The 26382-nt window shown below is 43.2% G+C and overlaps 1 protein-coding gene across 3 annotated transcripts in view; it reads left to right on the plus strand.

Moving 5' to 3' along the window:
- Positions 1–26382, plus strand: part of ADGRA3 (adhesion G protein-coupled receptor A3) — a 462035-nt gene that overhangs the window by 36613 nt on the left and 399040 nt on the right. For all 3 annotated transcript variants that reach the window (XM_029590300.1, XM_029590282.1, XM_029590290.1), the window contains exon 2: positions 20029–20100. In XM_029590300.1, coding sequence (XP_029446160.1) covers positions 20029–20100 — 72 coding nt within the window. The remainder of the gene's footprint in view (positions 1–20028; positions 20101–26382) is intronic.

Genomic DNA, 26382 nt, shown 5'->3' on the forward strand with positions numbered 1-26382 from the left:
CTCAATATAGAGGCAATATAATATTTTCTGAACTATTTTTAATTCCTTTTTGGATCATTCCTATTTACTTTTTAGATTGCCGCCACACACTGAACAGATAATTTAAATGTATTGTCCACAAGGACTCCAAGATCCTTTCTCTGTGTAGTGATTCCCAATATAAAACCCTGCATTATGTACTTGAGGTTAAGATTATTTTTATCTGTTGTTCACTTTTCCACATTAAATTTCGTCTGCCATTCAGTTGCTTAGTTTCCTAGTCTCACAGAATCCTTTTGTAGTTTCTCAAACCCTCTGCCTATTTTTTTTAGTTTTATAACAACTTTGGGTCATCTGCAAATTTGATCACTTCACTTTTGTTCTCTTTTTTTCAGATCATTTATGAATGTTAAACAGCACAAGCCACAGTACCAATTCCTGTGGTACTCCACTAATCACCTTTCTTCATTTGGAAAACTGATCATTTAGTCCTACCCTCAGTTTTCAACCTTTTAACCAGTTACCAATTCACAAAAGAACACGGTCTCTTACCCAATTACTTTGTAATTTCCTGAGGAGTCTTTCACTGGGGACTTCATCAGATGCCTTCTGAAAATCTACACTATATCAACCAGCTCACCTTTTATCTACATGTTTGTTTACACCTTCAAAAAATTCTAAGATTGGTAAAACAAGATTTCCCCATGCTAAAAGCATGTTGACCCTTCTCCATTAAGCCATGTTTATCTTTGTGGCCAGTGATTTTGTTTTTAAGAATGACATCTGCCACCGATCTATAGTTTAATGGGTTACCCCTTGAACCCTTTTTAAAAACCGACCTCACATTGGCCACCTTACAATATTTATGAATCGTGTTTGTTTGAAATGAAAGGTTGCAGATTACTAGGAACAGGTTAGCGATTTCATGTTTAATAACTCTGGGTTGTGATTGGTAGTGATTTGTTACTGTTTAGTTTGTCAATCTGATCTATTACATTCTCCATTGTCACAGATATTTGTTTTACTTGCTCAGAATCTCCACCATGAAAAAATGTTTCAAGTTTGGGTGTATTCCTAACATCTTCTTCTGTAAAGATCAAGACAAATAATTCATTCAGTTTTTCTGCTATTTCTTCATCCTCCCTGAGCACCCCTTTAGCTCCTTGGTCATCTGGTATCCTAGCTGTCTCCCTTGTAGGCTTTTTGCTTCAAATGTACTTGAAAGGTTTTTTTTTGCCTCTTTGGCAGGCTTTTTCTCAAAGTTTCTCTTGGCCCATAACTACTGGTTTACATCTAACTTGCCAGTGATTTTCAGACCTGTATCCCTGCCTCCTCTGGGGAGAGGAGTCCTTCCTCCTGGAATGGCTCCATATCACCAAATACCTGGTAAGTCCTGATAAATATGACTATTACTTACATGTCTCTTACCCTGCTCTGATGCAGTGGACTTTAGTCTTAGGCTTCATCAGCAGAAGGCAGTACAACCTGTCCCTTCTCAGGAGAAGGCCAGGGATTCTTTCTCCATCAACAAGCAGGGCTGAATTAGCCACGCTATGTGGGATAATGCCATCAGACAGCGCCAAATGGAGCCATCTCTCTAGCTCATAGAGCTTTTGTCCTATTGTGCAATCATAGGAGTTCCTACGGTATGCACTTGCTGCCTTGTGAGCCCCTCAGCCTTTTTTTTTGTCAGAGCTTCTGCATTAACTATAAAGACCACGAAGTGAAATAACCCATCGATTATGAACAAAAACACAACAATGGGTCTCCAAGAAGATTGTGCTATACCGTGCTGGTATCATACTTCGATGGAAAGCAGCCAATTTGTGTTTGTGCATTTGCCAATCTTGCAATCATCTACCAGACTTAATCGTGAGTGAAAAATGTATTTTCTTATTTCTTTATGCAAACAAAAATGTCTAGCAACTGCTCACAGTGTATTGTAGTGTTCTATGGTATATGATTAAGTCATCTATTAAGTCTCCAACTTTTCAATACACTTAGACCCCATGCAAAAGAGGCAGTGCCTCAAAATAGCAGCAGATTCTACAAATACTTAGCTTTGCATTGTCCATGCTTAGCCATCTTGATATTCAGTAGCAATGGTCATGGGGATCGCTGCCTGACACTGACAGTGTTTCGATGTAATTCTCATCAACTTCAGGGGCCAATAATAGATGTTGGAGAACAAATCATAGTTTCTATCAGCTGTAATATGGCTACCTCTCTGGAGGAATCTAGCCAGTGACCCTAGTCCTAGTCCAGTTGCCTTCATCTTCATTGGAGTCATGGGTTAGTGTCCCTTCACCTCTCAGTTCTGAGGAAGGGGTCTATAGGGATTCTGAAGACCACCTACCTGGTCTGTCTGTGCATTCTTCATCACTAGAAGACCTCTCATAGTCCAGATTCCTGGACAGGCTGGGCAAGGCTTGGAGAAGAGACAGTTGAGGGGAAATGTGATAGTCTATAAAATAATGAGTGATGTGGAATGGGAAAATGCAAATTGGTTGTTTACTCTTTCAAAAAGTACAAACACTAGGGGACAAATAGGAGAAAATATTTTTTATTCATTGTATAATTAAACTCTGGAATTTGTTGCCGGAGGATGAGGTAAAAACTGTTAGTGTTGTTGGATTTAAAAAAGATTTGGACGAGTTTCTAGAGGAAAAAATCCATAAACCATTATTAAGATGACCTAGAGAAATCCATTGCTTACCCCTTGTAGATAGATTCCATGTTGCCTATCCATTTTGGGATCCTGCCAAGTACTTGTGACCTGGATTGGCCATTGTTGGAAACAGGATTCTAGGCTTGATGCACCTGTGGTCTGACCCAATATGGAAAATCTTATGTTATGAAGGATAAAGGCCCCCACACCATGGTCTTTGGCTTCTTCAGATTTGGAAATACCTTCTGAGCTTGCAACAATCCTCGCTGAGTGCTGCATTAGGGAAATCTCCACCGAGACTTTGAGGGTCTGCCGTAGATGAAAAGCTGACAATTGACTGCCGACCTGGAGGTAACTGTCCCCTTCTTCAGCACCATAACCAGATGCTAAACAAAAAGCTTGAGGAAATGAAGACAGCGCTAAGCAGTTCAGCGTGTATTGACCTGCAGCCATCTTGTCCCTTGATTCTGCTGCAGCCAGCTTGTCCCTTGATTCTGTTTATCCATTGTTGCTCTACATATAGAGGCTGGCTTGTGGTGGGTTCCAGTTCAGCACATTTCTGTTTATACTTTCTGATCTTTTTATTTCCTAGCGTGTAGCAGATGGACTCAGGACCAATGGGTGTAGTGTGCTCTTGATAGCAGTTGGAGACGGAGTCAGATTTCAATCTGACGTCAGCACTACATATACTCCTGCAGGAAGCTCTGCTCTTCAGTATTTCTCAGTCTCCTTAGCAGTTTGGGACTCTATACACGTTCGCTCAGCATTAGGAAATCCAAACCAAAGAAGAAAGAAAATTCAAAATCTTACCTCTACAAGACGAGCCCCACTCTCCTGCGATGATACCTAAGGATCCCTCCCCCAGTCGAGAATTCCTGAGGTGATTTCCGTGAACCCTCAGAGGTAAGCCCTCGGTTCAGCTGCCGGTTCCCGGCGTGGAGTTAGCCCCCAGGCGGGAGTGGCTGAGAGGCAGCAGGTGCAAGACCGAGTGCGGCGGTGAAGGTATTCTCTCTCCCCCCGCAGCTGGAGACCGCCCGGCACGAGACCGGGAAGCGCCGAGACAAGGTATGGTAGAAAGCTTTCTTAAGTCTCTGGTTTCCAAGGCTCAGATAGCTGCACAGATCGCTCGTCGGCGTCTGTCCCATTGGGTTGAGCAGCCCCTTCCAGGCTAGATCCCAATCCGACTTGAGGGTCCTCCCATAGGGAGACCCTCCGGGGGGGGGGGGGTGGTGGTGTCACCATCTTAATCGCATGGTCGCCGGCGCCTTCCCCCCCCCCCCTTGATCGCCATACTGTCCGCCCAACTGAGCCATGCGCACAGTGGCAAACCGGGTGCATAACATAGTTGTCCGCACAGCAGCGAGCGCATAAGTGCCGGGCGCACAGCGAGGCGCGCGCATATCTTCACAGCCTGCACGCACACCCTCTGCACATCCAGAGCGCATATCTAAGCCTCCTGGCGCGCGCATATAAATGCACAGACCGGGTTTGAACGCCCCTATGCGCACAAACTATGGCACCACCGGCCAAGAAAGCCAAAGCACAAGACCTCTGCCCAGCCTGCCACATAAGAGCTGCGCAGCATGAAGAGGCTACTGCCCTGTGCCTACAGTGCGAGACGGCTCTGGGAGAATTAGGGCAAGGTCCCCCCCAGCCAGTACAGGAATCTGGATCCACTGATAGTACCCCGGACCTCTCTATCCCCAGCTCGGCCCTCCAGACGGGACCCTCTGGGAATGCTCCCCAGCCGACGTTGGAGGCATCTGTTGTCAAGGTTATTTGAGGTTCTGGAATCTGAAATGGGGGAGGCCTTATATCAGATTGGATTGGTTTGCCCACCAAGCTAGTGAAAGACGGAGCTGTTTGGTGATGCAGATTGTGGAGGACATTGGCTGAGAAGACTAGTCCACTGCGATCATAGAGTCCACTGCATTACTCTCATGGCGAGGCGAGCCATGGGAGTGACATGCACTGTGGAGGCCATATAACCCAGTACTATCAGGAAATGACGTGCAGTTGAATGTTGTCGACACTGCAGTCGAAAGGTCAGAGAAGCGAGAGTGAGAGCTCGATGCTGAGGTAGGAAAGCTTTCACTCTTAGAGTGTTCAAGTCGGCCCCTATGAACAATAGAGTTTTCGAAGGAACTAGTCTGGATTTTTGATAGTTTATGAGAAAACCCAGGGAGATCAGGGAATGTAAAGTGAGGTGAAGGGACGTCAGTTCGCCTTGCTGAGAGGGAGCCCTGATCAACCAATCGTCCAGATAGGGGTAGATGTGGACACTCTGACTCCTGAGGTAGGCCGCTACCACCACAAGGCACTTGGTGAAGACGTGTGGGGCAGATGCTAGGCTGAAAGGTAACACTCTATATTGGAAGTGTTTTGGGCCTACTAGGAATCGCAGGAATCTGCGATGTGACGGAGTAATTGAAATATGCATGTAGGCATCCTGAAGGTCTAGAGAGCAGAGCCAGTCTCCCCTTTGAAGAAGGGGAAGTAGAGAACCCAAGGTCACCATCTTGAACTTTTTCTCTTTGTAGGTATTTGTTCAGAGTGCGAAGATCCAATATTGGGCGCACCCCACCTGACTTTTTTTGTATCAGGAAATACCTGGAATAGAACCCTTGCCCCTGTTCTGAGAGGGGCGCTGGTTCTATTGCTCGGGACTGGACTGCTCCAAGAGTGGTGAATGATCGGATGTTCCCCACGTCAGCCGAGGCGGGGAATCCGGTGGGACAGAGAAAAAGTTGAGGTGGTAACCTTTGGACACTACTGCAAGTACCCACTGATCTGTGGTGACTGTGTGCCATAGGCTGGAGAAGTGGCACAACCGGCCGCCGACTGGAATGGTTGGAAGTGGAAGCTGGGTGTACTGCTCTCTAGAAAGGAGTCAAAAACCTGCCGCTGGACCTGGTTGAGTGGCTGGCTGTGACTTCTGCCCTCTAGGCTACCTAAGTTGGCCTTTTTGATAAGGCTTCAAAGGCCGACCCCTGGAAGCTGGGGGATAGTATCTCTTCTGCTGATAGAATTGTCTCTTAGAATCCTTCTTAAAAGATCTTTTGAATGAAGAAGAGGGATCAGAAGGCAGTAAGGAGAGCTGGTGCAGAGTCTCTTGGTGGTCCTTGAGCTGCGTCACTGCTTCTTGAATCTTTTTACTGAAAAGATTATCCCCCGCACAGGGCAAATCAGCCAATCTGTCTTGTACCTCTGGTCTGAGGTCTGAAGATTTCAGCCAGGCCCATCTCCTTGCACTGATACTGGCTGCCGACACCCTGGAAGCTGTGTCAAAGATGTCATACGCTGATCGTACTTCATGCTTGCCAGCATCTAAACCCTTTTGTGCTAGGGCATGAAGTTGGTCCTGGAACTGCAGAGGTAAGGCCTCAGCAAAGTATTGAATCTTCATGAACAAGGCCCTATTATATTGGGTCATGTAGAGTTGGTAAGATGCAATGTGAGAGATGAGCATTGATCCATGGAATTACCCGTCTTCCAAATGCATCCAGGAATGATCTTTCCCTGGGGGAATGGATGAATGAGGTTTGGAGCGTCTGGCCCTCTTCTGGGCTAACTCTACAACCACAGAGTGATGATTCAACTGAGTTCTTTGGAAGCCAGGGGCTGACTGAACCAAGTAGGTGGCATCTGCTTTCGGTTAACAGGTGCCACCGAGCCAGGGTGCTCCCAGTTTCTCTTCAAAAGGTCCAAAAGGATGTCATGAATAGGGATGTACATGATTTCCTTTGGAGCATCGAGAAATTGTAGAAGCTCTAGCATCTGGTGTCTAGAGTCCTCTTCTGTCTGAAGCTGGAATGGGATTGTTTCAGACATCTCCTTTACAAAATTAATAAAGGACAGGTCCTCTGGAGGAGAACGCGTCCTTTCATCAGGAGGGGAGGGCTGGAAAGGTAGATCATCAGAATCCAGGGACAAATTGTCCGTCCAAGGATTATAAGGGTCATCACCAGCTCCCAAATGTTCTTCAGAAGGAAGTAACGGGGTTATTCCTGAAGGCCCTAGCCTGGGCATCGATGGTCCCGAAGGAGGAATCGAAGGCATCAAGGTAAGCCTTGATTTGAGGCACCGATGGTATCGGTGACATCGATGGATGTGTCAGTGGCGGCACTTCCGATGGTGGAATGAAGAGCGGTGTTTCTTCATTTATTTTATTTAACATATTTCTATACCGGACTTCATGAAAGGGATTCATATCAGGCCGGTTTACATGGAACTTGGGGATAAACAAGTGTAACCAAACAAGAAAGTCGAAGCAAAGTTACATATAACAGGGAGATAGAACTTGGGGGCTATAGTAGCCAGGAAGTAGACAGAAAGGAAATTTAATTACAAGTAAATAATATGACGGGATATGGGATTAGAAAACGTCCCATTCCTTGGGCTGAGTCTGTAGTGATATTTTTGAATTAGGGGAAGGCTTGGAGGAAAAGCCACGTTTTAAGTTTTCTTCGAAAGGTAAGAAGGCAGGGTTCCAGTCTTAGGTCAGTCGGCAGTTTGTTCCAAAGGACTGGGCCTGCTGTGGAGAAGGAACGTTCTTTGGTGGATGTTAGACGGGTGGATTTAGTAGGTGGAACTTGTAGGGTTCCTTTATATGCTTCTCTGATGGGTCTGAAGGTCTAGTGTGAGCTGTTTGTGGATGGTTTTGTGGATTATAGTGAGTGCTTTATGTAGAATTCTGTATTTTATTGGCAGCCAGTGTGGGTTTCGGAGGATGGGGGTGATGTGAGCACGTCGGTTGGTGTTGGTTAAGATTCTGGCTGCTATGTTCTGGAGCATTTGTTAGAGGTTTTGTAGCTGAGATTGGGAGCCCCAGGAGTAAAGCATTACAGTAGTCGGTTTTCGAGAATAACGTAGATTGAAGGACGGTTCTGAAGTCCTGGAAGTGGAAAAGGGGTTTGATTCTTTTTAGAACTTGAAGCTTATAGAAACAGTCCTTGGTGATTGATTTCTTTAAATTCAGATGATTGTCTAGTATAACTCCTAAATCTCTAGTTTGAGAAATCTGTGGGTCAAGAGCTGTAAGATCAGTGTTGGTTGAGTGTTCAGGGGAGATAAGAAGGATTTCCGTCTTGGATGCATTGAGAACCAGGTTCAGGCTGGAGAGGAGGCTTTTTATGGACTTCAGGCAATTTTCCCAGTAGTCAAGCGTTTTTGGCAGGGATTCTTTTATGGGGATTAAGATCTGAACATCATCTGCATAGAGGTAGTGTGTTAATTTTAGATTTGTGAGCAGATGGCAAAGGGGCAGTAAGTAGATATTGAAGAGGGTCAGAGATAAAGAAGAGCCTTGTGGGATGCCTAGCATTGATTTATAACTTGGTGATTCTTTGTTGTTGACTCTAACCTTGTAGCTTCTATTGTTGAGGAAAGAGTGGAACCATCTGAGGCCTAGTCCAGCGATACCAATGTCTGATAGACGATTTAGCAGGATGGCATGGTTTATCGTATCGAAAGCCGCTGAGATATCTAGGAGGACCAGTAAGTATGTGAAAGCCCTTTGTCAAGACCCATGAGGATGTGGTCTGATAGGGCGATGAGAAGGGTTTCTGTACTGGAGGATTTCTGGAAACCGTACTGTGAAGGGTATAGTATTTTATGTTCCTCAAGGTAGTCAGAGAGTTGTGTGTTCACAACTTTCTCTGTGAGCTTCGCTAGAAACAGAAGGTTGGATATGAGTCTGAAATTGGAGAGTTCTTTTGTGTCCAGGTTGGGTTTCTTCAAGAGGGGTTTGAGTGATGCAATTTTTAGCTCATCCGGGTAGATTTCTTGGGCTAGGGAACAGTTTATGATGATGGTCAGTGATCTAGAGATGGTGCTGGGGATAAGGAGCAGAAGTTTAGTTGGGATGTGGTCCGTCGGATGGTTGGAAGGTTTCATTTTCTTAATGGTGGATTCTATCTCCAGGGTGGTAGTGGGTTCGAAGGAGTCGAGGGTGGCTCTAAGGCGATGGTTGGGATTAGAGTTGAGGGCTGGGGGCATTGGGTTAGTGGGGAGAAGAGCCAGTGTGTTTGTAATTTTATCCTGAAAGAAGCGTGCTAGTTCATTGGCTTTTGATTGAGCTTATTCATCAGGGATGGTGGGGGCAGAGGGTTTTGTGAGTTGGGATACGAAGGAGAACAGAGCCCTGGCATCGTATTGTATATCGTGGATTCTGCTTGCATAAAAATCTTTTTTTGTCTGTAGAAGAGAGATCTTGTAGAGATGGAGGGTACGTTTGTAATCCAATAGTGTTGTAGTGTTGGGGTTTTTACGCCATGTGCCTTCTTTGTGTCGGAGATCTAGCTTCATCTGTTTAAGTTCTGGGGAGAACCAGGGTTGTTTCTTTTTTTGAGACCAATTGATGATTTTCGTCATTTTAGGGCAAAGCTTATTGGCTATTGATTCCGTGATACTGCTCCAAGAGAGAAGGGCAGAGTTGGGGTTGGAGATATCCAAATTAGGAAGATCTTTAGTTAGATGTTCACTAAGAGTGTCGGAGGGGCATACTTTCCGGAAGTGTATGGTAGAGTGAGGTTGACTTTTAATAGGATTTACTTTAGTAGTGAGAATGGTTGATATCAGGGAGTGATCAGACCAGGGGACAGGGGTGCAGTCTGGGGAATTATTGTAAGACAGGTTTGAGTTAATGAAAATGAGGTCAAGCGTGTGTCCTGCTTTGTGGGTTGGCTTATTGATGATTTGTTCAAAACCCATAGTTCTGAGAGTGGAGAGGAAGGATTCACAGTTAGGAGAGAGTGGCGAGGCGTCAACATGTAGATTGAAATCCCCCAATATCAAAGCTGGTGAGTCTGTATTAATGTATTTGGCGATTGTTTCTATGAGAGGGGAGGCTTCGGTGTCGAGTAATCCTGGTGGAGCATAAACCAGAAGAATTTGGATATGTTTTGACTTGAAGAGACCTAGTTCCAGTTTTTTTGAGGAGGTCTTGACTGGTTGCTGTGTGAGATGGAGTTCTTTCTTGGTGGCTAGTAGAAGCCCTCCTCCTCTTTTTTTGTGTCTTGGGATAGAGAAGAGGTCGTAGAGGTGTATCGGTGGTTGGTTTATCAGGGGAGTGTCAGAACTTTTTAACCAGGTTTCTGTGATGGCACAGACGTCTGGTTTGGAATCTAGCAGGTAGTCATTGAGGATATGGGTTTTCTTTGTGAGGGATTGGGCGTTGAATAGTGTCAGAGAAAATAATGAGAGTCCTAATAGCTGGGTGAGAGGAGATATCATGATAGGGATGAGTGATCTCTTAGTGTGGCTCAGGGTTCGTTGTAGAAGTCTCAAGTGGTGAGGGTGGTGACGATGAATGATGGGTATGGGGTAGGTTAGCATGTTGACTCAGATGATGTAGGAAAGGAAGGTTGTTGTGAGGGAGGGATGAAGATAGTGGTCTTTGATACTCCTGTATTGAGTTTTTCTCAGAGATGATTGTTGGTGCTTGGATGAGAGGGCTGGAAATTTCTTATGTATAAAGAGTTATTAGGGGTAGTTGATGAAAGTTTGTCTGATGTGAATGAATGGGGTTTGAGCTGGAGCGATGAGATTCTGGTGTTGGAACCATAAGAGCAGGTTATGTATTGGGAGAGTGTCCTTCTGATAAGATGTGGGTTGAACATGCAGTGAGTTGCTTGGGAACGTTGAGAATTAGTTGAACTGGTAAGTGCTGGGCAAATGGGAGAGTTAGTAGGTATTGGCCCCCGCTGGATGAATGTTGGAAGAGTGCTGGGGTGAAGTTGGGGGAGGGTTGCTGAAGGTGGAGCTGGAAAGCATGGCGTTGAATGAAAGGACTGCTGGTGGAAAGCTGGTCGAGGCTGGATGAATAATGCTGGGATCTGGGCGAGATGTTGTACGGAGAGGTGGCCGGTAAGGGTCGAGTCTCCGGGTCTCACCAAGGGGCGCACTAAGGGGCAGGCCCCTTAGGTCACGCCCCTTTGGGCGCGCGACACCGCCGGCGTCACTGTAAATTTAAAGGGCCTGAGTCCGCCCCTGATTGGCCGGCTGAGGTGGAGTGGGTGCAGCGAAAAACTCACCGCCGTTTCCTGCTTCCTAAATTCTTCTGCGGCCTCGGGTCTGGGTCTGATCCGCGCTGCTCACCCTCGGGGGTGACCGGGCTCTTGCCCCGGATGGGCTGCGCCGACCGTGCGAGCCCCGGCGGATCGAGCGGCGAGGAGAGGTGAGGCTTCGAGCGGGGCTGGAAGCGCGACGAAAGGAGGAGCCGCCGGCGTCACTGTAAATTTACGTCACTGTAAATTCCCTTGTCATCTTCCTCCGATGACAAGGGAATTGGCGAGGAAGGAGTCGGTCCCTCGGATACACTGGTGGTGGAAGGGCACCGATTATCTTGTCCATTCTACCCAATAGCGGTGCCAGTGCCATGGGCATCGGATCGGTGGCTGGCGGAGGAACCGGTACCGGTATCGATGGAAGGACATCGTGGCCGGACCCTAAGCACATCACACAGACCGAGTGAGGGTCAGTGATGGACATTGTTCTAGTGCAGTCGGGGCACGGACAGAAACCTGACGCCATGGCTTCAACAAAATTTAGTCGCGGTGCGGTCAATGGCCGCTAGGCCGCGAGGGAAAAACTCGACTGGAATCGACCGCAAACAGGCAAAAAACTTATCATTCGACCGCGGACCAAAGATATCGATAAGGGGACCCCTGTGGGGTAAAACATTTTGAAATTTTTCAAAGTTCCGTGAGGAAAATTCCTGTCAGGAATCTCTAAGGAGCTCCTTAACCCGCGTGGCTACTGCTGCATGGAAAAAAGAAGACTGAAGGGGGACCCCTGCTGGCTGCAGGGTCAGTACTATGCTGGGCATGCCCAATAGGTGCAAGTCAAAGTTCTGGAAACTTTGACAAAAGTGTTCCGTGATTGGGCTCCAACCTGATGATGTTACCCATATGTGAGGACTACCATCCTGCTTGTCCTGTGCGAATATCCGTATTCTCGTATCTGGACGATTGGCTCATAGTTTCCCTGGATCCAGAAACCCTTTAGTCAGATTTCAGGAATACCATTCAATACCTTGAAGGATAAGGCTTCTTGATAAATTACACGAAGTTAGTACTCAAACAGACTCAAATTCTACAATTTATAGGAACAAAGATAAATACAATTATATCAAGTGCTTTCCTTCCCGACAACAGAGCCCAACTGCTGCGTCAACTGTGTCTTCAGCTCCAAAAACAGTCTTCTTTGACAGCATACCACATATTTAGTAGTGATCGCCCATATGGCAGCAGCAGTTTATGAAGGTCCTCCAACTCGACTCCGTATGTGTCATTTATAATGGGGGGTTAAAAAATCTCTGGCCACAGTATGTATAGCCCCTATGCACCAAGATAGCCATGATGGCATCCATGAATATAGACATCACTTGGTGGCTGACACAGAGTGTTTTGACCACGGGCACTCCCCTTCATCCAGTTCCCCATCAGCTGATTCTCACTATAGACACTTTGACTCAGGGATGGGTCACTCACCATACTCTAGTACAAGATGTAAGGACGGTGGTCTTGGGAAGAAATCTCCTACTAAATCAATCTGTTAGAGCTAAGAGTGATACAGAATGCCATATACATGTTCTCTCACATACTGCAAAACAAGTTTGCTGTGAATCACAGAATCAGGTAGCCATGTTTTATATAAACAAACAAGGAGGGTCCTGTTCATGGATCCTCTGCAGAGAAGCTGTTCACATCTGGGAATGGGTGGCGATACACTCTATCTCCCTTCAAGCAACATACTTGCTAGACATAGCAAACACAAAAGCCGTTAGACTCAGCAGGGTGTTTCACCTGCATGAAAGGTCCCTCAGTCAGCAGGTAGTGATGGCATATTTCATCACTGGGGCTGACCGTAGATAGACCTGTTTGTGACAGAACAGAAAACTAAAGAGGTTTTGTTCCCTTCATTCTAGTCCCAACAGAGAGACCCAGGATGCTTTCTTCTTTCATGGTCGAGGGGACTAGTCTATGCCTTTCTCTCAATCCCATGGATCGTCTGGATAGTGCAAAAATGCATCCAAGACAGAGCAAGAATCTAATAACTCCAGCATGGCCAAGTCAATCATGGTATGATTATCTCAGACAATTTTCAGTTCAAGCTCCAAGGATCCTAGGTGACTACCCGGATCTCTTGACTCAAGAAAGAGATTATCTTCTCCACCCACTACACACATCCCTTCACCTCACAGCTTGGATGTTGAATGCACAGTTTTAGCAAAATTCAACTTACTGGACCCAGTTCAAGACAATCTTATCCATGCAAGAAAACAGTCTACTCATCATAACTATTCGTTTAAGTGGCGGCGTTATTCTACATGGTGTGTCTAACTCTGTATCGACCCTTACACTTTTAAATTGGAGCAGTTGCTAATATATTTGCACCACCTGTCCTAATCAGGACTTGCCACTGCATTAGTCAGAGTCCATCTAAGTTCTATTGCAGCCTATCACAGTTGAGACGAAGCACCAGCAATTTCAATGCATCCTCTCACCTTATGTTTCATGAATGGTCTCTTTCAGCTTTGCCCTCCTATACAAAGACCCATTGCCCTCCTATACAAAGACCCTTTGCCCTCCTATACAAAAGTCCCATTGGGCATTAATGTGGTTTTATCCACACTGATGAAAGCCCCTTTTGAGCCTTTGGAATCCACATCTATGAAATACATGGAAAATTCTGTTTTTGGGAGCAGTTACTTCAGCTAGGAGAGTAAGCGAACTTAAAGTCTTGGTTCATTTTCTTCTGCATTTTCAGTTTTTCCATGATAAAGTTGTACTTTGGACATATCCAAATTTCTACCAAAAATAGTATCTGCTTTCATCTTAATCAGTCTATTACACTTCCTACTTTCATTCTCTTGTGGTTTAGGGGAAAAAAGGGAAAAAGTGCTACATACCTTGGATTGTAAATGAGCCTTGGCTTATTACAAGCGCAGGACTCTGTCATAGGCATAGATCTTAACACTTCATTTCTTATAATCAGAATTCCTTGAGAGCAGCAATGACAGAGGACCTTGTCAAACTGGATCACTTACTTTATACAGTTCTGCTATAGCTCAAATTCATTACAATTATCAAGCTCAATAAAGATGCACCAAGTTAGTGCAACTGCTTCTTCTATAGCGCACCTAAACGATGTACCAATTAAGGGCATTTGCAAAGTAGCAACTTGGTCCTCAGTTCATACTTTCACATCCCATTACTGCCTCGACCAACTATCGGCCTCTGACAGTTCAGTAGGTCGAGCGGTCTTAAAACACATGGCAGACAAGTAATGGCTCTCCACTCAGGAGTCTGGATTGCAGATAAATGAAGGTTAGTGAAAGAAATTATGGGTCATGGCTCTGCAGCAAATCTCAGCTTTGGACTCTCCAGACAGCATGGCTAATTCAGCCTCCTTATCGACGAAAAAAAGAAAGTTTGCATACCCGCTCATTCATGGACAGCCTTTGTTTTTCTATGGTAGACATCGTCTCTACACTTTGATACAAACTGAGGAGAACTTACAGAAAATTGTGTAGAAACTGCTGCGCATGCTCAGGAGAGCAAAACTCTGTGAGCTTGGAGAGAAGGCTCTGCCTCGTGCCGTTGGATGATGTCATCCAGACTGCATGGCTAATTCATCCTGCTATCTATGGAAAACGCTGTTTACGGTAAACAAAGTTGCTTATTCATCCTGCAGTTTATGGTGAGCAAACATGCTATTCCAGGTATTTCCTTATACCCAAGAATTTGGGGGGTGGGGGGGTATCTAAGATCTATACTGGACTTGCAGAGCCTGAACAAGTTGTTGGTGGAGAGAGGTTCAAGATGAACTTCCTCTAGACAATTCTGCCTTTTATTCTACTGAAGGTATGTTTTTGCTATTATAATTTTATTCTGTTTTAATTTATTATTCCTCTCTACCTCTGGGAGTATTGACTGGGTGGGTTTATGTGCCCTGAGGAAAGGGGGGCTTTGTAATAGACTTGTCTGATAACATCCTCGGAAGTAATTTCTATAATATCTTTTGGTCTCCATAGTGGGGATTTGAGACTGGCCATCCAGAAGTGGTCTATTACACAATAGATTGGGAATGGCAGTAGCCAAACAAACTCTGATCACTTGGCTAGCAGATTATGTGCTAGCTGGCTTACAGATTACAGACTGTCAAAGCTCATCAAGTGAGAGCCATGGAGACTTCAGTGCTTCATCACAAGGCCACTTCTGTTGAGGACATTTACAAAGCTTGCTATTTGGTTGTCTATTCATACCTTCACATCCCACTACTATCTGGACAGTATGTTCTGAGGAAATAGTAAATTTAGACAAACAGTTCTACACAGCCTGTTCACCTAGTAGTCCACTCTCCTCTTGGTGGGGCTGGGTTTTCTTTACAGCTTGGGACTCCCCACAAGTAATGTCTAATTTGTTTGTTTGTTGACAGCGAAAGCAAGTTTGCTTACCTGTAAACGGAGTTCTTTGTAGACAGCAGGATAAATTAACCATTCTTAATACATGCTCACCTTCCTGGAGAGTTGACGACTTTACTAAAGTTTAAGATCTGGACAAGTCTGGCTCATGAAGTAGTGTGCATGCGTGAGAATTCCGCACCTGCTCAGTAAAGTTTTTCCTGAGCTCTAGGAGGTGGGGCCGTCTCGACGCTGTTGGATGACGCATCATAGCTAGTTCATCCTGCTGTCTATGGAGTACCATATTTACAGGTAAGCAGACTTGCTTTACTTTGCTTGCTTTTGCGTAGAAAATTGTTAGGGTGATTTTTCTGATTTTCATTGGCATGATTGCATAATGCTGGAGCCTTGGTTTGTTAAATGGAAATTGTAATGGACTTCCACTCTTGCATTGCTCAGTGCTTGGATGTTCCAGTGGCTTCTAAACTTGTCCTGTTGGCTTTACCGCCAATCAAGTTTTAAGATCTCCACCGTGAATATGCATAATCTCTAATTTATGCAAACATTTCTCACACGTATGCCTTGTGTATATCTTGAAAACAGGACAGACTCAGAAATCATTGAATTTAATGTGTATGCACTGGTTTGTGTAAAGTTGAAAAAGATCATAATTGAAATTGTTTAAATTTGCTACAAACCTTTCTCTGATTGTTTTCCAAACCTGATATGAAATATCCATGATGGCTCTGTGTACAGTTTTGAAAAATGTTTTCTCTGGCTAATTTTCTAATGCTAGTTCTTGGGAGCAGGTTTGTTCAGTTTGTTTTGAAGGAATGTAAGTTCTGAGACTAAAGTTTTGAGTAAATCTGACATCTGACTGAGTAAGATGTGCAACATAATTATTGGCTTTTGAGCCATTGAAGTGACTTTTCCATGTTAAGTGTGTCAGAAATAGAGTTTATTCAAGTTCTTGTGAGTAATGGGTTGTCCAGATATCATATGGCATGTAACTGAGCCTATGTTATTCTGCACTTTTTACTTAGTTTAGACATTTCAGTAGAAAGTCAAAATTTCAGATCTAGGGAGATGTTGGTGCTTCTGGATCATGCCCGTTCATGAAGATGTCTGGCATTGCAAATGTTAATCCTTCTGCTTTTCTAAGGAGATTTCCATTTTTCTTAAGGATAAGTTAAAATGTGGATACTAGTTTATTAAATTAAAAAACAGTAAAAACTTCAAGTGAGTGATTCTTCAGAATTTCTTTATAATATTCACTGGCCAGCATCCTTGAAATCTGGTGTGTGTTTTGGTTTCTCCCTTGTTTTGGTACAGAAATATGTTTAGTTGTGAGTATGGGGATTTAACTTGAAGATGAAATTCATTCTTTGTAAATTGGTTTCCGCTATGTTGAAATATATACAATAGTTCCTTGCACAGTGGCAATGGAACAGTTATACAAAATGTTTGGACAGCTACCAAGATTAGACATTTCATCAAATACATTTTTACAGTTTCAAAGGTGATACATCCCCATATTCATCCAAAAAAACGAAAAAATAAATAAAGATGCGAACATACATAATCTTAAACAGTGTACCCTGAATTGTCCTAAATTCAGGCCTGGAAAAAAAAGTGGCACAATGTTGTATAGAAGACCAAAATTTGGGGTCTGACACTGGCCATTATACCTGGGTATAGAAGGCACTGTTGGGGCCGTGGTCAAACCCAGACTGGCCCACAAGAAGGGGGAGGGAGTGGGTGGATGGGAAGTGGTAAGTGAAAAATGTTAGGATTGTGGAGACACTGCACAAGTAATTAACTGAGGCTGAGGATGTCTGCTGTTTGTTGTAGTTTCCCTCATGGCTTCCTAGCAAATGTCTAAATTATTGAAACAGGCCATCATCTTCACCGTGATTTATGCTGAAGGTTTGAAAAGGGGCCCTGTATGGATTTAAAGATTAAAATAATCAGGTTAAACAAAAGACTGGTTGTTAAATTGCATGCTGCATGTAGGCTGTGTTTTGAGGCCTGATCCTGTTTCAGGTTATATAAACAGTTGAGGCGTATGGAGAAATGTGGTTGTATACAGAGTTTGAGACTGCTGTTGCATAGCAGAAGGGCTGGAGATCAAAGTCATCAAGGCCTAGAGTTACTAGAAGGATTCCCACTCCTCATTTTGCATCTATGGGAAAATGTGCTTATTATGTCTGTATCACAGTGAATCATAAGAACGATAATGCTGATAACACTTTACTTTAATATGCCATGTGTATTAGTATTATATGAAATAAGATGGGGGAAAGAGGAGATGAAAGCAAGTTTGTTTGAGTCTGCAATTTGTTTCTGTTGGCCTCCTATATTATGGTTTCTAAGGTTTCATGTGCAAGTAAACACTGGCTGACAAATGAAAGATTATTTATTAGGGACTCCTCTAATAACACTGGAAACAAGATGTACCTACACTGTCACTTAATCATCAGTGTTCCCCCCCCCCCAATATTTTGTATTTTATATTTTTCAGTAGTATGCATATAAAATCCAAAAGAGCAGGAAAAAACCTTTCCTTGCTTTCTCGAAAAACTTGATATGTTTTGAGATACTTGGGCAGAGAAATACAAAATGCCTGCATACATTTACACCTGTTCGTTGTATGGATGGCTGAATGGGGGAGGTGGGGATGGTAAAACAGTGCATAGGCATTTGAAAATCCAAATGTGTGTACACACCGTTTATTCCCCCAACCTAGTCATATTTTGGTCTGGTTAAAGTGCATGCTATGGGGCCGATGCAATAAAGTCGCGTAGAAAGCAGGCACTGAACAGTCAGCGCCTGCTCTCTTAACGGGCCCCAGGCACAAGGGGGCGCCATGCAATATTTAAATTAGGAGGTAGCGTTAGCAAGGAGGCTAATGTGAATCCAATCGGTTTCCATGATTCGGCGGACAGCCGAGTCACGAAAACAGACACCGATAAACCCGGCGTCTGTTTTCCTTACCGGCGGACAGCAGTCACGAAAATTGATGCCAGGTTTATTGGCGTCTGTTTTCGTGATGGCTGTCCACTGGTAAGGAAAACAGATGCCGAGAGTTCAGGAAGCGAATGCTTGTCGGTCGAGCTCTGTTTCCTGAATCAGACTATTTTTTTTTTTAACTTTTCTCTTTTATTTTTCATCATACAGAAAAGCTGTTTTTTCTATGCTTTTTTTGATGCCCTCAGCTATTAGCCTGCTCCAGATGACAGTTAAATATGTGTCCGAGACACACACTTTTTTTTTTTTTTTTTTGCATCGGGAGTGAATGCCTAATAGCCTCATTCACATGCATTTGCATGTGATGAGCACTATTAGATTCACTCCATGTTGGACGCACGTTGAATATGAGCTGATCCCCTTATTGCATTAGGGGATTGATTAGCGCCTAATCTACCTGTGTCCGACTGCAGGTTAACAAGTGCACTCAGCTGTATTACATCGACCCCTATGAAAGCCCACATGTACTTTTAGCTTCTTGGGGGGGGGAGATAGTTTCCAGCCAGGGCAATACACCTGTGTAAATGCCTTATAAAATGTTCTCTCTATGTATAGAGCTCCTAATACCTGAAGGTGGAGTGGTGCCCTTAAAGGTTTGAAATGTGACCAAAAACTAGCAGCTAGCAAAGCCAGTGAAACAAAACCAAAGAAATCTTTTGCTTGGTATAAATGAAGGCAGGGCAATTTCTACAGTAGTAGATCTGCTTCAGCAGTACTGTAGTACATTCCAGAGATGGGGATGCTTTGTATGGAAGGGTGGTCCTGCAGGTTCTGTCTACATCCAACAAAAGTGACCAATATCACATGTGTCAAACTGCGACTCTCACAATTCTTGAAAACAAAACATCTCTTAAACAGTAATCACAAGTCCAGCACATTCCAAATCAAAACGCACATCCTGTACTTACCATATGGCTTGGTTCCACCTTGTATGGACCTTTCGTTTTGTTAGATGGTAAAACTTTAGTAGTAAAAATACACAGGCCCACCAAAACAAGCCAGTGCAGAACTGTTCAAGGGCTGAAAAAAGTCCTGTGTACCAGGACGCTCAAGTTCTTCAAAATAGGTGTTTGGTGCCAGTCAGACCCAGGGAGAAATGCCACTGTTGTAACAGCCAGCCCAAACTTGGGCTTGAAGAGAGGTGCAGCTACTGCTTCTGCAGCTGGCCCATTTAATTATTGATGCTGCGACCTGGAGTTTCCTCATTCCACCAGACCATTTAAACATGGGGATCCCTAGGGGGTGGGGGATGGGAGAAGACCTGGAGGATGACTAGCAAGAAGGAAGGTGTTATAGGGAAGGGATGCAGCTTAAAGAGAAGGGTCAGGGAACAGATAGGGGGAGAGAAGTCAGAGGAAGGGGAGGGAAAGAGATAGCAAAGAGTCAAAAATAATGCAAAGAACAAAAAAGTAAAGTAAGAAAAAAAAGACAAAAAATAACCTGAACAGAATAACTGTAACCCTCACTGCCAAAAAATGACAAAAAAGCATAAAAGCAATAAATAAATAAATAAATAAATAAATACCCTTTTCAGTGTCTTAGATATATAGAATAGAACTAGCCCATGGATCAAATTCTTGAAGTAATTCACCAATAAACGCTCTTTCCTCCATGTGACCTTCCACGAGTGTTTCTTATCACTTGATGAATTTCTAATCTGATTTGCCATATTGGGCATACTCCTAGACTTCTCAGTTTATGAGCTTTCTGTTCTAGGTAGTTGCAAAAGTGTTTTGCTGAACTGCAAGTATGCTAGATTCAGTACACACCTATGATCTATGCCACCCAATCAAAGAAACTGATCAGATCTGTTTGATATGATATCTCTATTTAATATCCTGTCTTTAGTTTATACTTTGTGCATATGACATAAATGGAATTCCTTTGATTTTAAGGTTATGAACTAGAAATAATTTTACTTGATTTTGTGATTTTTATTTTTATACAGGATTCTCAACAATAATAAAATACTAGAGTTGAAGAATGGCTCCTTTGCTGGACTAAGACTTCTTGAAAGATTGTAAGTATTCAAAAATATTTTTTCCTACTCGTTTTTCTAGTCACCATAATGCAAAAGGTCTTTATATTTTTCAAACAGCTTTCAACGGAAGGTGCATATATTAAAATCTGAGTAACTTTTTTTGGATGTTGCTGGACTCTGCATCCTGTATATTTTGGAGCAATGGTTTTCAAATCTGTTCTTTGAGGTCTCCCCTGTTATACAACCGCCACCAAATAAATCTGTTTTGGGGTAGCCCATAATTTATTTATTTATTTATTTAGATTCTTTTTTATACAGAAGTATAGCGAGAAGCCTTCACTCCGGTGTACATTGAACAACTTCATACATGGAAACATTTAATAACAGAGAATATAACATAAAAACAATAGTGCTATAATTAACAATAATTAATTAATTAATCCATAGTTAAATTAATAATTAAAATCAATTAATTAAATAGTATTAATTAAATAAATAAGATAATTGAAATAATTAATTAATAATTAAAATTAATGAATATTCATAAAATAATTTGCTTACATATGATCTAAGAACAAGGTGGAAAATATTTAGAAATGTTAGGAGCTAGTCAAATATATTTTTTTCTTTAATTTCTTTATTTTTTTTTTTGCTGTTATTTTTTTCTTCTTCCATTTTTTTATGTTGCTGTTGGCTTATTTTATGCTGTGTATTTCCTTATCTTTTGGGTTCTAGGGAGAATATTTTTATTTTATGCTTTTCTGTTTCCTTTTTTCTTCTATCTTCTTCCCCTCCTTTCTTCCTTCCTATGCCAAACTCCTTCCCCCCTCCACTTTACCGTGGGGTTGCTACTTCTATGAGCTTGGTGGGAGTCAAGCTGAACCCAAGCAGCATTTGTACCACATTGATAACTGGCAGGACCTATGCTGAGCCGCTGCTGCACTTCTTCTTGGCGACCTGCAACAGCCTGTCTTCCTTGTGGTATGTTCAGTGGTTGCTGCTGCATATCCATCTTAGTGGTGTTGGGCAAATGCCGGGAATGAAATTCTAGTCAGTGCCTGAGATTTTCCACCTGTCCAGAACCCTATTTAATCTATAGATGTCTGGTTTGATTTTGAGGGTAATTGAGGGCCTCAAAGACTGGATTTAGGAATCACCATTGTTAGGCAAGCTGTTCACTTGTGCATTAAATACAATTATAGTGATAACACACAATAGATTATGCATTACAGGATTTAGTAACATGCTTCTGAGTACTTTCCAGCCTTGTGCCTTCAACACAATGGAATTAGTGACCATTTTTTAATGCACATGCTAAAGTCAGTTATTGCATTTGTAAACTGATTGTGAAGCATACTGTTAGGCTTTAGGTGATTCCCCCACCCCCAAGAAATAAGCAAAAAAAACAGAAATGTGTTTTTGAGCTTGAAAAGTCATTCCTAGGATAGGTCCTCTAGTGACACAGACAGATCTGGATTTCAGAGTTTCTTCAATAGATATTCATTTGGTATTTGTATTCATTTGATCCCAAGAAAATCTCTTTTCCCCACCCCTCGATACCTAAACTCTCCCTCAGTTTTAACACTTTCCGCTGTTCTTTATCCTGTTTATTTCAGCTTACACTGTTACTCGTACATACCGTTGTTCTTTTATCTTGTATATATTATTTTGCACTGTTATCTGTTAAATATTATATATCACTGTTGCTACACTGTAAACTTCTTATACAATGCTGTCCCTATAGTTTGAACTTATATTTCCCAACGCGTTTTATGTCAAACGCCTTTGGCGTAATGTTTTTGTTCAATGTACACCGACATGATATCTTTGAACGTCGGTATATAAAAACTATTAAATAAATAAGAACTACTTGCTTATTTATTTATCTATTATTTGCTTTCTTATAAACTTGATTTCTCACCTTTAAATTTTTTACTTTAAACTGGATTACTATACAATATAAAAATAAAAACAATTAGCTCATATTATAAAAATCATATACAACAGTGATACAATATGAATAATCATAAAACACAAGCCTATAATCCATCATATAGTGAAACAACTCCCACCCAACACAGTCAGACATATTCTGCAATAAACTTAATTGGACTTCACTCTCAAGACCCTCACAGAAACACCTGGTTAATCATACAGATTTGGTCTTAAGTGCCTTATCTGAGGACACTGGTCCTTGAGTGTCCCAACCAAGTTTGTTTTTTAGGATAACCAAACTATGCAAATTTGTACTAGCTCCCTGTTATAAACAGACGTTTAAGGCTCTAGTGTTCATTTTTGAGTGTTTGAAAAAGATGGTACTTAAGTATCTAAGTGATTTGCAACTGGAACTCTTGGAGGAGATCTCGGTTGACTTTATGTAGTCTGGCATCTGCAGGAGTTAACACTAGTTGCTACTAGGCATATGCTTTTTTGCACTAGCACTAAGGGAGCCAGGTTGTCTTTCTTTTAGGAGAGAAGTTAAATAAAACATGATTATATTGAATCTGCAGAAATTCTCATGTCACAACAATAGAGTTAACATCATAATTTCAAAACTTAAAAACAATTTTTGTACCAACTCTGAAAATGCTTCCTTGTTGTGCTTCTACTGCTTGATTTCTTCTGCTGCTCTGGAACTCTTTCGCTGTATTTTTGGTCTCTGTGTTTAAATAGAAAATGAAAGTGCGAGGGCCTGGCCTCCAAGGCTATGCTGCTTCTGTGGTAATTTAAATCCATTCCAGAAAATCGAGGCAAGCTTTAGTAAGGGGCAGCTGTTTACTGCTGCACCCACAATTTGTTTACATTTTCATTTGGCAGAGAGAACCCATGCTTGAAAGCCTGTTTTGTTTTTCTATATATTTACTTTTGTTGCCCAAGGACATGAATCCTAAAAAAAGCAACAGCAGCTGCAGCATATAGACATATTTGTCAGAGCTGATAGTTATTTTAAGTAAAAAAAAATAAAATTAGATTGCCTCTGTTCTACTGTTCCTGGAAAACTTACAGCAGAAAGATACAAATTACAGTGAAAACTAGCAGAAATTAGGGAAGCTAACAAAATTAACAACACAGTGATAACAGGTGATTTTAATTATCCTAGTATTGACCGGATAAATGTCTCACATCAGGACATGCTAAAGAGGAGAAGTTTCTAGATGAAATAAATGACTGCTTTAAGGAGCGGCTGATTCAAGAACCAACAAGGCTGGAGGGGAGCTATTTTATACCTAGTCCTCAGTGAAACACATGATTTGGTGCAAGAAGTAATAGTTTTGGGGCTATTTGGCAATAGTGATCATAACATGATCAAATTTGGACTTAATAACCGGAGGGAAGACATTAAAGAAATCTACTGTGATAGCATTTAACTTTCAAAAAGGATATTGTGAGAAAAATGGTTAAGGAAAAAAATACTGAAAGGAGCAGCTGCCAAGGTTTACAGCATGCATGGACCTTGTTTAAAAATACCATCGTGGAAGCTCAGACCAGATTGAATCCATCATTTCCTAGCGTGTAGCCAGATGGACTCAGAACAAGTGGGGTATAGTGTGCTCGTGCTAGCAGTTGGAGACGGATCTGACGTCAGCATGGGTACATATACCCCCACAGGAAGTGAAGCAACTCAGTAATTTCCGTCTCCAAAGCAGTTTGGAGCTCCTGCATGCTCGCTGAGTGTGTTTTCCAAATCTACTTTCTATTTTCTACTTTCTACTTACAAATTTCTCAGAATCACTCCAGAGGCTATCCATCTTCGCACGGTTCCTTCTTTCTTACCTAAAGTAGTCTCACAATTTCACCTCAACCAGACCATATCTTTGCCAACCACGGCGGGTTTGAAGAAATCAGAAGAAGGGCGTTTGCTACGCCATCTTGACATCGGCAGATTGCTGCCCAGATACCTAGAAAAGACAGAAGCAGTACGTAAGACGGACCATCTGTTCGTCCTCCACAGCGGGAAGAAGCAAGGGGAAGCGGCCTCTCGGCCCACCATCGCCCGCTGGATCAAGGAAGTTGTCAGAGCGGCCTACGTAGAGGCCGGGAAGTCACCACCTCTGCAGGTCAAGGCTCACTCCACCAGAGCGCAGGCGGCCTCTTGGGCAGAATCTAGGATGCTGTCACCCGCAGAGATATGTAAGGCGGCGACATGGTCCTCCCTCCATTCCTTTTCCAGATTTTACCGTCTGGATGTTCAGGCCAGGGAGGACACAGCATTTGCGAGGGCAGTCCTACGCGGTCCTCAGGCAGCCTCCCGCCCAGTCCGGGAGTAAAGCTTTTGTACATCCCACTTGTTCTGAATCCATCTGGCTACACGCTAGGAAATGTTGAGATTACTTACCTGATAATCTCCTTTTCCTTAGTGTAGACAGATGGACTCAGCATCCCGCCCGGCTGCCGGTGTACATGGGTTTCACCGATTCAAGGTACGCCATGTCATTTTCTTACATAAGAGCGTCCATTCTACCAGGTGTCGACGCCTTTCGGTTGGAAGCGCTGGCGGTCTCCAGCTACTATCAATCGGTCAGGGGAATCCTGTTTCACTAATTCATTGATCGTCAGTACACATATATCCATAACAGCTTTTGCAAGGAAGATTACTGAGTTGCTTCACTTCCTGTGGGGGTATATGTACCCGTGCTGACGTCAGATCTGTCTCCAACTGCTAGCACAAGCACACTATACCTCACTTGTTCTGAGTCCATCTGTCTACACTAAGGAAAAGGAGATTATCAGGTAAGTAATCTCAACATTACAAAAGATGGAAAGAAGGCTAAATGACTACCTGCATGGTTAAAAGACGAGGTGAGAGAGGCTAGTATAGTTAAAAGAACATTTCCCATTGATAGCAGGGCTGAATTAGCCATGTTGTCATGGGAACTGTCATTCAGGTCCGGGAGGCGGAGCTTTACCAAGCAGAGGCCAGAGTTTCGCTCTTTGTGGCTGCGCATGTTTTCCCGTGCAGGAAAATAAGAGATTCTCCTCGGTCTGTTCTTTCCGCGCGCGGGATCGCACGCAGAGCTGTTTTTCTCCTCTGTGTTTTTGTTTTTTCACAAAATGTCTAAGAAATCTGGCTTTAAACCCTGCAGGTGTGGGAGGGTAATGTCGGTCATGGATGGCCATGACCGATGTTACCGGTGCCTCGGGTCAAATCACAGTCAAAGAGACTGTGAATTTTGGCCCGAATGTCACCTAGGGCCCAAAAACAGCTGGCCTATAGGATGAGAGCTCTTAAATTTGTCGGAGCCTTCTGAGGCTCACTCTTCACCAGGGCCTTCGACAAAACCGGCCCCATTACTTAAAAGAGCAGCGTCGTGGGATCCTAGACCCTCCAGGCCTGGAGGTATGGACTTGTCACGACACCCTAGGCTATCGGATCAGGGACCTGATCCGAGGGACTGGGACAAGGATTCGGCCTCACTATTAAAGATGGCGCCGTCCTCAAAACACCATGCACACAAGACACCGGGAGCGGTGCAAGTGGCGTAGGTGGCGCCGACAATGACACAAGAGGCGTACACGGCGCGCAGAAGCATGCCACAAAGCAACCGACACACAGTGCATTGTGGAGCCCGGCGCCACAGGAACACACTATGGCGCCGATGGCACAGAAGGATACGGCGCACAAGATACGGCGCATGCTGCACAAACAACCACGCCAATGATGGAAAGTAGGCGCACATGGCGCAAAAGGCAACAAATAAGCCAAAACAATCATCTCACCAAATACAACATGATTTAAAAAGACGGCATGAGTTTCCAGGGGTATCCCATTCAACCTCTAAAGATTCAACACCAAACCACTCTTTTAGTTCATGATCCTCAAAATCCATTCTAAAGGATACAGACCAAAACATAGAAGACGATCACTGTCAGGAAAGAGGACCCACACAGAAACCTCGTCGGGCCATCACCATAGGCATTCTCATCACTCACACCATAAAAAGGCTTCACAAACAATTAGAGGTTGGGAAGTAAGCCCTTCTATTTCTATTTCTTCTCATACACAAGGTTCCAAACCTATACACAGATCAAACAAGGAAGTAATACAAGTTACTTCCTCCAATGCCTCTACATCCTCACATAATTCCACTAAGACTACAGAAGGCAATAGAGGGAAGAAGCATGATGTCCCACATACTCTACCTCAACCATTTCTAGTGGAGCCTAAGGCACGTGAGATACCTAAACAAACCGGTCGTTCAGCAATGCCTCCTCAAACAAAAGAGGCATTTTTTCAGTTATTCCAGTTGTTAGCAGGATTTTTTTGAAACCCTTGAATCATCCTTTAAGATGTCTAACGACCCCTTTGCAAGTTCCCCAGAA

The sequence above is a fragment of the Rhinatrema bivittatum genome, chromosome 1 (assembly GCF_901001135.1).
Source record: "Rhinatrema bivittatum chromosome 1, aRhiBiv1.1, whole genome shotgun sequence".
Lineage (NCBI taxonomy): Eukaryota > Metazoa > Chordata > Amphibia > Gymnophiona > Rhinatrematidae > Rhinatrema > Rhinatrema bivittatum.